Below are 14,994 nucleotides of genomic sequence, written 5' to 3' on the forward strand. Positions count from 1 at the left end.
TGGATCATTCATCTACTAGCTGTTTTTTTGTGGAAAATATTAACAAAAAATATACATGATTGGCAAGCTGGATTAAGGAACAGTCAAGGTGAGCTGGGTGTGATGACATATACCTATAATCTAGTACTTAGGAAGACAAGCAGAAAGATTCTAAGTTTGAGGCCTGCCTGAGCTGTATCATGAGACCCTGACCCCCCCCAAACTTAAAAAACCCACGAATAACAAAAACAAACATAAAAGTATAGTAGTAAAAGAAATGAGTGAAAATTTGCCCAGTTTTTTTTAAAAAAATAAAGTTAGTGAAACATAGATTTCAAAACCCAGTAAGGAGTCATAAATAAGAAAATCAGATAGGCCAATTTTATTTATGATCATGTGTAAAAATATCTAAACAGAGCTAACCAATATGCATTAAAACTCATATACAGGTGAAGTTTCTCTAATGATAATAAATAAATGTATTAAAAAGCCACCAATGCTAGTCGTCTTATAGGTAAATGAAAGTGTAAAAATCATGATTATACTAAACCTTATCAATTGATAAAGTTTATTACAAACTGAACTTTATCATTTGATAAGTTTTATTATAAAACCTCTTAACTTGGAATAGAAGAAAACTCCATAACTGAATAGGTATTTCTTACCACAAATCTAAGTAAATAATATTGTTTATTTATGGGTAGTCAATTATGAATTTTCTTTATTTTAAAAAGTTGTGGTGTTTTGCATCTAAAGTGGTTCAACCAATGAAGATTTAGTGAAGAATATGCAAGCTGAGATTTTAATTGTGTGTACCTCAAGAACAGAAACAAATGAATGTTAACTAAGATTGCTGTCATGATTTAACACAGCTTGGGAGATTCTAGTTAATGTGACAGAGAAAGGAACATGAATAAGATGAACAAGGATTGGGAGTACAGAAATGAAACTGTCGTTATCTGTCAGTGATATAAACAGCTACCTAAAATATTTGCGTATATGTGCCTGTATATGTGGAAGGCAGTGGTTAATGTGGGCTGTTTTCCCTCTATCACTCTCCACCTTTTTTTTCCTTTTAAAGACAGTGTTTCTCACTGAACCCGGAGTGGGCAAGCCTTGGGATCCTCTTGTCTCTGTCTCCTCAGTGCTGGAAATACGAGTGCGTGTAGCCATCCCCAGCTTTTACATGAGTGCTGGTGATTGGGGCTCAGGCCCTAATGCTCGAGCAACAAGGACTTTACCTATTCAGCTATCTCCCTAGCTCCACATTTACCTAAAATATTAATAGAAACAATAGATAATTAGAATTAATAAATAAGACTCAGCAGGATTCTAGATCCTGGATCCATATATAAAATCAATAGTATTTCTCTACATCAGCAATAATCAAATAGAAAATATTTTTTTAATTAGACAAAAGTCACAAAGCAATAAAAATGACAAAATCTCCAGAAATTAACCAAGAACAGAAGCTGTAGAGAAAAATTTAACTCTAAGAAACATAAGGATAATTTGAATAAATGAAGATACAATTTATGCCTTTTTGAAGAGATGACTTATTATCATAAAGATATCAGATCAGTTCTTCCAAAATTAACTTATAAATGTACTTCAATTCCAATCTAAATTTCATTCGAACTTCAAACCTAAATTTGATAATTTGAATGCCACCTAAAGAGGATTAAAAATCCCATCAAACAGCTAACTTAATCTTGAAAAAGAGACCCAAAGAAACGTGTCACATATAAAAACTAACAAAAGATATAAACTCACAGTGTAGTCTTTGACAAAACACAGATGAATAGAACATGGGATAAAAGAGATGATTCAGAGTTCAGAGGTTTATAGGCCATTCCTAAATAATTAAACACATTTAAAATATTCATAGTCAAAATAATTCTGTAAGAACATAGTTTTCTTTTTTTCTTTTTTGGTCTTTTTGAGATAGTGTCTCTCTGTAGCCCCAGCTGACCTGGAACTTGCTATATAGACCAGGCTGGCCTTGAACTCAAAGAGATCTGCCTGCCTTCTGAGTGCTGGGATTAAAGGCATGTGCCACCACACTCGGCTAAGAACATATTTTTCCAAAAACACAAACAAGATGCTGCCCATTTGACACATTAGAATGGTTATATATGGAAGGTGGGGGAAAGAGATGGGCCGGAAAAAATAAAGGAGTGAAAACAGAATGGAACTTTGTGAGAGGCTGACTTTGGTAGCATGCAATAAACTGGGCAATGTGATTAATTCAAACCTCTGATCTGACACCCATCTATCCATTGGATGGAATGTTCATATGGTATGACTAGTGCCCCCCTTCCTTCTCCACAGCCAGTCCTTAGAGGAAGGACAATGTAGACCTCTGACTTTAAGGGCTTACTCAGCTCAGTGAAGCAAAATGTCAAGCTGTTTCTATATGGTAGAGCATAGGGAAGTCCTCTAAGCTTCCACCTTGACTGGGTATGTGATGTATAGAAGAACAGATCACTAGCTTACTTTTTGCCACTGGAATTCTTATAGCCATGTAGATTTCTAGGATTCACCACTCACTGTTCCAGAATTTATCGAGTTTTGCAGTTTTCATTAATTTTCACAACTTCAAAAACTGTATTTTGTGTTAGAGGGGATCCCAGAATTTTCTTGAAAAGCTCCACAGAACAACTCAGCCTGAATGGAGGATAGCAGGGAGCAAAGGTAATAAAACAAAACAACAAAACAAAACCAAACAAACACCAACCTTTTCCTATTACTCATCTCTGGCTACCTCTGCAAATGATTGTTTTCACTTAACCCCAAGGACAAGACAACCCATTTTATAGCATTCACCGTCTCCAAGGACGAACTTTAGTGTAAATCTTGTTTGCTTTTTATAGTATTAGAAAAGACAATGAGACCTGCCTCTCAGAAGATCATTTTGCCAAGTCTCTGTGGCTCTGCAGGGAATATTTGTTTCCTCATTTAAATTCATGTCTCTAAAAGACAAGTAGACCTTGGATGAAATTTCAGGTGACAGTAAATTATAAATAATGTATCCATATATTTTTCTCTTTCATACTAGTTGTATTTAATTCCCGCCAGAGTCTTGTGCAAACACCAGAGACAAGAGGACAGGAAGCTATTAGCATGATGGAAAGACTGAAATGGGCTCATGTTGTGTGGTATGAACAGAAGGAAAGGCAACTTCATCAAAGGAGGCTTCCAAGGTTTTGAGGCCAGCTTTTTTCCATCATCATCATCATCATCATCATCATCACCATCATCATCATCACCACCACCACTACCACCACCACTACCACTAGTAGCAGCAGCAGCAGCACCTCAGCTCTTTCCCAGACTGTTATTAGAGAAGCATCTGCTTGAATGAATCTTTTATCTTGGCCCTCTCAGGACAGGGTGAATATTTGTCACTGATGGTGGTCACTTTGAAGCCAAAGTTTAAACCCTGTTGCTCCAACAGAGAAGACATAGGAAATACTGAAATGATCAGCGCATCTTAAGAATAAGATACTGCTAAGTGGAAAAGGCAGTGAGATTAGAAAAGGTGCTCGCTGCTAAAAAGGAATTAGCCTCCGCCTCCGTAACCCCTGGTGTCCCATCACATAGGCTCGCAATGTTCTCCAGACTTGCCCAACAGGAGTAATTCATGCCCTTGGGATCCAGACTGACAGCATTCCGATTTTGTATCAAGTTATGGTATTATACTTTTCATTTTTGCTGCTTTTCCTTTTTGGTAAGACCACCCCCATCTTTAGGAGGTCAATACCCTTATATTCTCTGCCTCTTTAACAAAAATTTGCTCTTAGCAGAGGTAGAAAAGATAGAGGAAAGGGACTAGAACAGACAGTAAGTACTCATTAATATTAACTGGCCAATTACTACGCAGCCTAGTGTAATTTATCCAGGGAAATTCGCACTGGGGTGGCAGACAGGAGCTGAAGTTAGAGGGATTTTGGCTTTCATACTCTGCAGGCTGTATGAAGATTCTTGATAGAATCTTCAGGGGATGGAGAGATGGTTCAGTGGCTAAGAACATTTGCTGCTCTTGCAGAGGACCTGGGTTTGGTCCCCAGCACCCACATAGTGGCTTACACCTGTCCATAACTCCAGTACTAGGGGATTGGGCACCCTCTTTTATCCTCCAAGGGCATCAGGCACACACGTGGTATACATGCAGCTATGCAGGTAAACATAAAATAAAAATAAATACATATTTTAAACAGAATCTTTTCCACCTTCAGCTTTGTTTTCTGGGAGACCCCCACTTCTGCACTCTGCAGCTGGGATTTAACTCTTCAGTTCAATGAGCATTTATCATGTCTGCGTGGCAGGTTTTGTACCAGGGACTTCCACATGCATTATTTCTGTCCACGAATTTTTCACTCAGCAGCCAGTTGTTTCAATGGCTTCTGATAAATGTCCAAAACAAAGCCAGCAGGGTTTGGTATGCATAAATTACTTAAATTTTAGCTTTCCATTGAAACTCTGCAAAACTCCAAAACATGGAATTTCCACTCTAGGGGATAGTGGTGAACCCATTTCAGGTACCCCACACTCTCCATGGAGCAAACATCTCAGATAGTAACTATACTCATTGTGTAGGAAGCTGGATTCTTCAGTTTTCTGCTTTCTGAGTTGATACTGGCTATGCCTAAGGAGTCCATGTCAACTGGGGTCTTATAAGAACCAATAATCAACCTAAATCCACTCTGATAGTCACTTCCACTGCCCACTAAACAAAGCAACACAAGCCTCTTCTCCAGATTCCCATGTAAATTGCTAATTCTTGGCTGATTTTAGCTTCCTGGGACCCTGGCTGGATTGGAATCCTGCATATAAATTATTGCATTCACATGCCTGGGGCATTGCATCTAAGTCAGGGCAGCGATGGTCACAGAACCTGGTGTACTTTTCAGTCCAGAGGGATCTGGAAAGGAGGCACAGCAGCTGAGGAGACTGCAGAAACTCTAGGCAGTGGACATATTGCTCCCCACTGCTATTTAGGACAGCATTAGGATGGGAATGAAGAGCTCATACCACACTGAGCATTTGGGGGATAAAATTATTATTTTAACCTAGTAAATATGAAAGTGGGAGCTCTGTTTATCTGTCATCTGTCTTCTTTTTATGATGAAATTCTTAATTTAGCAAAAAACTCCAGCCAATGGTTCTTTAAGTGGCAGCTACAGAAAACAAAACAAAACAAAACAAAACAAAACAAAACAAAAGAAAACAAAACAAAAAACCCCTGTAATTAACCCGTGAATGTGCAGGGAAGGGCTTAAACAAGAAGAAGGAAGTACTTTAGTGCTTCATAAGACTTCCTGAAACAGCATAATAGACTTCAGCCTCAGAAAGAGACCAGGTTTCTCTAAGTTCTACTTGGTGAAGATCTATTGTGGATTCGTATCTTGGTGAAGGCGGTGAGTGAAGGTGGTGGAGGTGAGGCCACTCCGTGTGGCATCCACAAGTTATTTTTACTTTCCCATTAAATATTTGCTTTTGATTAATGGACTCAATGAACACACTTTGTGAAATATTGAAAAAGATAAAAAAAAAAAAAACAGGGAAAAGGACTCATTCATAATCTCACTATCCAACAGTGACTTGGAATATTTGATCCAAACTCTTTGCTTTGTCATCTAGAATGGGTGCATTGAGAGGAGGATGTTGAAGTGGACTGGGGGGCTTTCTATCACTTCTTTTGGGATGGAGGGACAGCTCTAGGACATAGAGGGAGGCCCAATCTTCTTGGTACTCTGAGAAGGCAGGTTGATCTGTATCTATGGAGTCCCCATAGATGGACACATCCTCATACTCAAAATGTGGGGCAGGGAAAGAATTCAAAGTCTGGGCTGGAATGAGCAGTTACACATTACAAATTGTAGAGAGGTACCATGGAGGTGGCAGAGAGGAATAACAGTTTGGATCCCAGAGTTGGACTATCTGGGGTCAAATCTCAGCTCTCTCTCTTAAGAGTAAAAGGATCTTGGGTGAGTTATCTCATCTTGTTTGCAGAAAAAATAATAGAGGTAATAGTAATAGTCTTTACCACAGAGGCTGTCGCGAAGATGAAATTAGATACTCTTAGATACATGTGATACACTTAGGACAATGCTTGCCAAAAGCCACAGAAATCTGTAATTTCCATGTGGCTCAGTTTAATTATGTGAGAAATGATGACAAAAGGCCTTACCTTTTCCTTCTTTATGTAGTGCCAGGAATCAAACCCAGGACCTTGTACATACAAGGCAAGCACTCCACTGCCTAGCCACACCCCTAGCCTTTTAAAGTGACTTTATCAGTTATTTTAAGGATTGAGTGAGATTCTGGGTATACAAAAGTATATCAGAGGAAGGAGAGAGAGAGAAAGAGAGAAGGAAGGACTTTTTTGGAAAAACATGTAGGAAATTGGAACAAGAATGAACCTGGTATCTCTACCTGGTACATTTAGTTGTCTACAGAGTTGGGTTAAAATGATTCCTTAATGACCTTGGCAGTGGGGGTTTTCTGACAAGGAAAGGGTAGGGAGAATGGCAACTGACTTTTTGCTGTTGTTTTTGACAGGCTCAGACTCCCTCCAGGTCATGTGTCAGCCGAGGTGCTGAGGAAACAGATGTCTTTTAGGGAGAAGAAAGCATCAAAGTGATTCTAAGATTCTCACCTGTAGTGAAGGCAGTGGAGGTGAGGCTGCTCCGTGTGGCGTCCTGAGCTGCCTGCAGGAGCACTGTGTAGTCAGTGTTCTCTGACAGGCCCTCCAGGCGAATCCAGGTGTCCTCAGCATCCACAATCAACTCCTGCAGAGAGCCAGAGGAAAGGAGGTGGGAGGGAGAGAGCAGCTTGCAATATGGAAACGTGGGGAAGCTGGGTCAGCATTGCTGTCCTCCCCAGTCCATAGTAAGGAAAAAGAAAAAACTGCCAATATGCAGGGAGGGCAGCTCCCATGTGAGATTTAGGTCAGCTCCTATCTCAGAAATGCACACGGGATAAATTTAGGTACCTGGATTATTGAATCCAGTGGTTTTTCAGATTGCGCTGGGCTTGCTTAAGAGCAGAGGAAGCTGAGGAAGCAGAATCCCCGGCCTCCGTATTGCCATCACAGACCTGCTTTGCTTACATCTATTCTGTAGATTTGACTTCTGCATATGACTCACTTTTAGAAAGGATCCTACTGCAAGGGACAATTTGAAAACTGGTACTCTAGTGGATTGTTTGGACTGGTGACATAAACCCAAAATTTATCATCTCTTTACTGTCAGTTACATAGATGCTGCTTTTATAATGCTTATTGAGGCACAAAAGCCTGTTGGGTTTATTACCCAGCTCATGTTCGCTTGGCCCTAGGAGTGAAAAATCATTCTGATGCCATGAGATTGGAGTTCTAATATTTTGGATAGTAATATCAGATAGCAATATTGGAAGCACTATCATATTTAGTAAAGTTGTAAGGTGGACGCTCTAGAGAGGGCACTGGGGCTGAAAGAGAGTTTGCACTTTGCTTTGGCTCATGTAGAGAGACGTAGAAACAACTTGCATACTGTTTGGCTTGCAGACCTGGGCTCTCCTGAGTAGCAGAGTCTGTAACCAGGATCTGAAACCTCATTGGTTGACTGTGAATTACTTCTTTTCCCATCCCTGTAATTTCCATGCATCATCCCATTGGTCAGTTTCCACATGGCCTCACATGGAAGAAATGGTTTTTCCCTTTTTCAGCTAATGCTTACTTTGCGGCTTCCATCGGTGGATTTGTATGTCAAGACATAGTTTTCAATCTCTGCTCTGGGTGGCTGCCAAGAGATCAGTGCACTTTGTCTAGTGACTTCACTGGCTGTCAGGTTGGCAGGAGGGTCCAGCACTGCAAAGAACAGAAAATGCCAGGGTGTTCCTGTCTTTCTAGCTCTTCCCTTGATGGTCATAGGGCTGTTCACATGCTTACTCTAGTTCTGGTTTGTACAGGTACAGACAGGGTGCCATTTTTCCATCTTAAGCTACTTCCCCTCCCTCAAATAAGAGTCTGGGCTTGGGAATGATACTTTCCAATCCAACTCTATCATCTTCTCCATTACAATGAAACATCATTTTCTAGGTTCCACATAATCCTGCAGGGATCCCAGTTAAGCAGGACCATATACTCACGGGTAGAGAAGTTGGTGGCGATGGTGCCACTCGTGAGAGGGCCACTGGTGGCATACATGGTAACGGTATAGTGAGTGCTAGGGAGCAGGTCAACAAGCTGGAATTCTTCACTGACTCCATCAACCAGGATGGTCTCTCCAGCGACTGAAATCAGATGTATGTAGATAAGGCAAGGTCTACTAAACCTAAAGCCTTTTCACAAGGATTCAGATTCAGCACTATAGAATTGGGCAAAAATTCTTTTATAGGTGAGTGAGCTTATTACTCCATAGACAGATCCCGTTTCATCTTTATATCTTCAGAAAAAAAAAAAGCGTTCCTTATATGGAGGCAAAATTGTCTCTCTATCACCTACTCAGGTCTCTGGAGTCAAAAGTAATAAGAACAATCCTTTGTCTATCTGACCTTTTCCTTCTCTTCACTTTTCCTCATCAAGGGTTCCCTCCTTTAGACTGAGAAAATCCAGGCCCCACCTCTCATTACATTTATGTGATCCTTCTAAAATCTTCACAGTCCTGGCTATTTTTCTCAGGGCAAGTAACAGTTTGCCAGAATCTTTGATGAAATGCAAGACTTGGAAGTGAATTGAGAACAAGAATTGATATCACTGATCAATGGCACAAACAGAGTCAACCTGCCTCTATGCCTGCCATTTATATTATTCTATTAGGTTTTAGGACAGCCATGTATTATTGCTGTCACATGCTGAGTTTATTGCCAGTCAAAGACATTGTTTATCACCACTCCCTTCCACCCTTCTGGAGTTGATTTTTTGACTCCATGGGCAGAGCTTTGCTTTTATTTCTATTCTATTTTGCCTTGGTGTTTGAGTTGTGGACCACTGTTTCAGTTTATTAAAATGTTTTTAATGTGGTTTCAATCAATCACAGTTTTGTTTTATCCACACATTTTGTAAGCATGTTTTCTCAGAATTCATTCAAGCTGTTGATAAAACTGTTCATTAGATCAGAGCCAAGCTATCTGTTAGACAATTAGAATATTTCTGAATCATTTAGCATTTAACAAAGTTATTAGGCACATCTCCAAACTAGGTCAGGCCTGGTGGTTCAAGCTTATTGTAATCTAAAGGAGTAACAAGGTATATAAGAAAATTAAAACCATCCAAATGAACTCTTGGAAGAATGCACATAATGACTATCTTTTTAATATCCTACTTTGTGACATCCTGCCACCAGTCACTGTTCTACAGCACTAAACTACGGCTGCTCCTCAAATGTTCATCTCTCTTCAAATACCGAAAGACTACTCTTTTTCTTAGAATTTCCTGTCTTCATTTTCTTTTGCTTTACCTGAGATCTTCCTCTTTCTGTCAGCACCCTGGCCCTCAGCTATGGTGGCCCGTCAGATGTAGCTCACTATGTTCTGCTTTGTCTTTTTCATGTCACAGTTCGTCAAGTTGTATTTATTTCTTTGCATCATCACTAGAAGTGAGGTCCATGAAGATCAGCACTTATGCTTTGCTTCTGAATTTTTATAGGCCCATGGGAAGGTATCAGAAGGATTTGCTGAATGAATGGATGTGAATTGCTAGGATGGAGCTGTGTGCCTTGTTACTGTAAGCAGGTGTGACTGACTGCCTTAGGAGAATCAGTATGCTTTGTCAGAAAAGATGGGGTTGAAACTGACATGAAGGATGGGTTTTCTAGGCAGACCCTTGGGAGAGAAACCACATGAGCAAATGTATGGATGCTTGAAAAGGCCTGAGAAGACCTGATGATTTACGAAATGCTGCATCATGATACATTCAGAGGGGTAGTAGGAGTTGAGCTGGGCTGTACAAGAATATAGAAGGGTTAGGATATATCTGTAATTTTCTTCTTTGAGAATCTCATTCATTCAGCTATAGTTCTTAGTAACTCAAAATATGATCTATCATGTTCCATCTTAACTAAAGACTAAATGATACACAGTTTTCTAGTGCCTTGCTGAAACACAAATGTGCTAATAGATTCGCCAATTTAAAAAAGGAACATAAAGCAGTTTTGATGAAAGTTAGTGACCTGTGCTGGTGCGCTGTAGACCCCGAAGCCTGTTCCATTTTGTTTAATAATCTGTGTTAGTTTTCACTTCCCCAAGCTTTGACAAAAAAATTTGTTCATTGCAGCTTACATAATTGGCTTTCTCTTTCATCTTTGAAAATCAAGACGTCTGCCTGCCTTATGTTTCCTGGTATCTTTGCTCTCTAGAATACAACCCACAGCAATTCTATGCTTGCAAGTTTAATTTCAGTCAAGAAATAATTTCCCTAAGCTTAGATATCTGTAATATACTTCTGTTTAGCTTTGGGCTTCTCTACTGAGCTTCAAATAGTTTAAGGTGAAAAAGTTTGATGAAAACAACATTGATACTCAAATTTTTCTGTTGATTCAAACTTTTGGGCTGGATGAGGGTAGAAAAGACCCCAAACAACAGAAAAATTTGCCGTTCTAAATCCTTTGTCACCTGTTAACACCTGTGATCTGCTCCAAGCTTGATCCTATAACTTCAGTGTTTTTCTTACTCTTTAAATGTCTAGAAAATTCTACCTTGTTATTTGTTCCACTTTGGTGAAATTCTTAGCTCAATTCTGAGTTTTTTCTTCCTGATGTTATTTCTTTCAGACTGAGCATTTGCAATTAATATCATCAGTATTTTGCAGAACTTGGAGGATATCTTGAACACTTTGTAGGGCTTGAAGACTATATAATTTTCCCCAAAGTAGAGTGATTTCTGATTTGACTCTCATATTAGAAAAATGTATTATTTCTCCACTTCCATGCTGACTTACAGCTCCAATCCCCAGCACTCCCATCTGCCTAATGCCTAGGCTTGCAGACACTCACCTGCAAAGTGTGTAAGAACAATGACATAGTTCTCTACTTCACCCATGGGTGCCTTCCACTGCAGCAGGGCTTCCGTGGGGGTAATGTTAGTAGCAATCAGATCCACAGGGCTATCCATGGCTGAAACAGAACAGGAGAGTATCAGGAAAAGAGGAGCTACAGGAAGGAAGTGCCACAAACCACCAGAAACATCCCATGTAATGCACATCTGTCACTGCGCTGGCTAAAATAGTGTCGTCCCACTGTTTCCTTTTTTTTTCCTTTTCTCTTTTTTTCTGTCTTAGTTCTCTTCCAAGCTTGCCCCAAGTTCTTCATTTTAATTCATTAACTTATTTTGCACAGAACACTATGACAAGTTCATTGGGGAGTGGAAAGTTCAAGATAATCAATTGTATTTTAGATATTTAAATCTAGAAGAGAAGTGAAGAACGTACAGAAATGGTTATAATTCTTTAGTTACTGAGATAATCGTCTTCTTAGTCTACTTGTACATTCATAAACACAAAGGTCAGCTTTGTGGAAAGATCTCTGTTGATGACTGCCTGGTTGGCTTTAATCGTCAACTTGACACATCTGGGAAGAGGGAACCTCAGTTGAGGAATTGCCTCCATTGGATTGACCTGTGGTTTGTCTGTAAGGCATTTTCTTAATTGCTAATTGAGATGGAAAGACCTAACCCACTGAAGGCAGTGCCACTCCTGGATAGGTGGTCCTGGGTTGTAGAAAAAAGCTGGATGATCACAATCCGAAAAAAACAGCAAACCAGTTAGCAGTATTCTTCCATGGTCTCCGCTTCAGTTGCTGCCTCCAGGTTCCTGCCTTGAGTTACATCAGTAATGCATTGTGACCTGGAAGTTGTAAAGCTGAAATAAACCCTTTCTTCCCCACACTGGTTTTGGCCAGTGTTTTATCATAACAATAGAGAAACCAACATAGAAGAACAACCTTCAGGAAAAGCTGTGGAAATACAGGGGAACCAGCACTGAGAACTTAGTCGTATCCAGTTACTGACTTCTTGCTTCCCTACCCACAAGTTTCACTCTGGACGATGATCAGGACAGCAGTTTTGCTGCACGGGAGCCAAGGCCAAGGGGTTTCTTGTAGGGTTAGAGAGACCAAGAGTGCTTGTTGGGGGAACAGAGTTTACTTGTCAAAGGACCATCAGTGAGTACTTTTACTTAACCATCCTATAAGCCTTGGTTTATTTCTGTGCTTGCCTTCCAGAAAGTTGGAATTTATTTCCAAAATGGATGTTATTACACTGGCTTGAATATTAGCTCAACCTAAGACTCTTAGAATTTATTTGGGAACCAAGATCCACTGCTGATCTGCCCCGGGTCTCTAATGAAATGAATTGGTTTTTTTGTTTGTTTGTTTTTTCCTTTTTCTTCATTTTGCTTATGTTCTTCATCACAAAGCAACAGCCAAAAAAAAACCCAAAAAACTTTCCTAATTTAAAACTTTAAATCTTATCCATAATCTGTGCTTGCAAAAAGTTCTTCAAATGCAGCTTATATTATAGTTGGGTGATTTCTGAATTATGCATGTTTACTTGAAGGAATTCTCATTTCTAATAGTTATGAGATCATAGACATCAGTTTAAAAAACAACAACTAAGCCAGGCATGATGGAGCGTGCCTTTCATCCCAGTACTTGGGAGGCAGAAGCATCTGTGAGTTCAAGGCCAGCATGGTCTACATAGTGAGTTCCAGGCCAGTTAGGGCTATGGGGAAACCCTGCCTCAAAAAGACAAATAAATAAATAAATAAATAAATAAATAAATAAATAAAACTAAGCTACTTCTGAGTGTAATAGCATTATTGGAAGTAACCAAAGTAGTTCTGCATAACTTGAAGGAGACAGTATGGCTTGGTATACTATTGAATTTCTGTTTTAGAGATATATGCTGCCTGTGGCTAAGAATTCAAGGAATGAGCTTTTGACTTGAGTTATTCTACTCTTTTACCTCAGGGGAAAGATGATCTTAAAATCCATTTTATGATTTTCAGTGAGAAAATGGAAGTTTCTAGAATTTTCAAGAAAGTGGGAAAGAGGCTTTTTTTTTTTTTTTGTTCATTTAGATTACTTCTGGTCAACATTTATTACCCAGATACTTTGACCACAGATAACTAGAGGGGTAGGGCCAGACTGAATCACAAAACATAGCTAAGGTATCTATAGCCATAGATCTTGAAGGAGGCTAGGAAAAATTAGAATATCCTGTGCTGTCTTGAAAAGAATACTTTTTATGTTTTTGGAAGATTTTCCCCCCTCATTTCATAGTGAGATGCTGTTTTGGAGCTTGTGAGAATACTTACAGGGATGAATTGGTAGGTACCTTTCCCTTCTTCAGGAAATACCATCTCCAGGGAAATTAAGCAGTGTCAGGAAATCGAGGTGTTTTCTTAATGAGGTGGGCTGGATGTTTCCCTGTGTGTAGTGGAAACTATGCCTTAACTAGGAGATTTGTTCTGGATGTTGAGGAAAGAGAACATTGTCTGTGTCTTCCAGTGAGGTCTATAGTAAATCTTGGCTAATTCTACATGATACACTTGCTGAAGGGCCAGAGAAGAAGACTAGTGAAGCTACTGAAAAGGAGCCTTGACCTTGGGTTTATCCAAGGGGTTAGTTTTCAGAAGAAGGCATGGAAGGAGAACCTTCTTCTCTGCTTTCCCATATTGCAAGCTAGTTGTTCTTCCTGCCTCCCTTCCTCTGGATATAGGCAGGAGCTTGTTGTAGATACAGAAGATACCTGGATTCATTTGGAGGGCTTGTTGGTGAGCAAGGATTACACAGATCTGTGGGCGAGTCAAGATGTTAACAAGGAAGTAACATTTTGCCTCTACTGCTTTCACCAAAGTGAAGGATTTATAGCCACTTTGATGCCTTCTTCTCCATGGAGCACAAATCAAGGGCAAAAGCGGCTACTGGGTATGATAGAGAATCTTACACCCTCATTTCCTGTGACTGGAATACCAACTCTTATCTGAGGTGAAGTTTCCCTGTTTGAGTCTTAAAATGGTCAGATGATTCAGATGTATGCTGTAGATCTGTCTTCATCATGCGTCTTTGAAAGGGCACTCACTATTCACAGTGCAAGTTCCATGAACATTCCCAGATAGAACCAGCAAGACCCTTAGAGGGCGAGTCACTAAGCACCTATTGTCAGACAGGACTGTCTATGCAGAGACAAACCACAACTTGCCCTGTAGGATACAGTAAGTCAGAGGAGGCTAAGGAATGGCACGTCATACACTGGAGCCAGTATCCTCTGTGTGAACCAGAACAACTTCATTATGCCTTCTGTTTTGTTGCAAGTCCTATGTCCACATTCTGACCTCACATCCAAGGAATCCAAGCTTACCTGTGTGTACCAAGGTGCAGATGCGCTCACTCTCCTCCCTGCCCCGCACACTGTTGAGGCTTATTTCATATTCGGTAGCTGGGTACAGCTTGGTGATGGTGAATTCTGTCACAGTGTTGGGTACTACTGAGCTGTCCAGCCGTCCCACTGAGGAAGAGCAGAATTTACTGTTAAAAGTTCACTAGCTCGCTTATCAGTGGAGTTCACGGCTTAATCTACATTGGGACAGTTGATCATAAAGCACAGATAGATGTGGGCTGAGCATGCAATGTGGAAACAGATAAGCAATTAATAGGCTGGTAATGTTGAAGTTTGAAGAAAGCTTGCATGCTGATCCCAGCACTTAATTTTATGGGCTTCTTGGAACAAAAAGAACTATTTATTCGGTAGTTTTCTATCAAACCGGTCCTCTCTGAGGAAATTATGTCAAGGCAGTGGGCAGAGCTCAGAGTTGTCTACACAACCTAAAGACAGGAAGCTTGGAAAACTGTCCTACCTAACAACTGGAAATGAGCATGCTCTCCACTTTGTTAACAATGCCACATGCACCAAAAAGAACCAGCAGTATGCAGAAAAAGTCTCAGCCAACTTCTCTGACTATTCATTGGCTAGAATGACAGAATTAGGATCACATCACTGTGGTTCCCTCCAAGTCTCCATCTGGCTCTGCTGAGT

General features: G+C 40.1%; 1 protein-coding gene across 3 annotated transcripts in view; it reads right to left on the reverse strand.

The window, feature by feature from the left end:
- Window positions 1-14,994, reverse strand: part of Tnr (tenascin R) — a 443,513-nt gene that overhangs the window by 20,783 nt on the left and 407,736 nt on the right. For all 3 annotated transcript variants that reach the window (XM_008826107.2, XM_008826108.2, XM_017796366.1), the window contains 5 exons: window positions 14,320-14,466; window positions 10,956-11,075; window positions 8,113-8,256; window positions 7,701-7,831; window positions 6,641-6,773 (listed from right to left, as the gene is read on the reverse strand). In XM_008826107.2, the coding sequence (XP_008824329.1) occupies window positions 6,641-6,773; window positions 7,701-7,831; window positions 8,113-8,256; window positions 10,956-11,075; window positions 14,320-14,466 (675 nt within the window). The remainder of the gene's footprint in view (window positions 1-6,640; window positions 6,774-7,700; window positions 7,832-8,112; window positions 8,257-10,955; window positions 11,076-14,319; window positions 14,467-14,994) is intronic.

Source organism: Nannospalax galili, unplaced genomic scaffold (assembly GCF_000622305.1).
Source record: "Nannospalax galili isolate Female #2095 unplaced genomic scaffold, S.galili_v1.0 scaffold429, whole genome shotgun sequence".
Taxonomy (NCBI): domain Eukaryota; kingdom Metazoa; phylum Chordata; class Mammalia; order Rodentia; family Spalacidae; genus Nannospalax; species Nannospalax galili.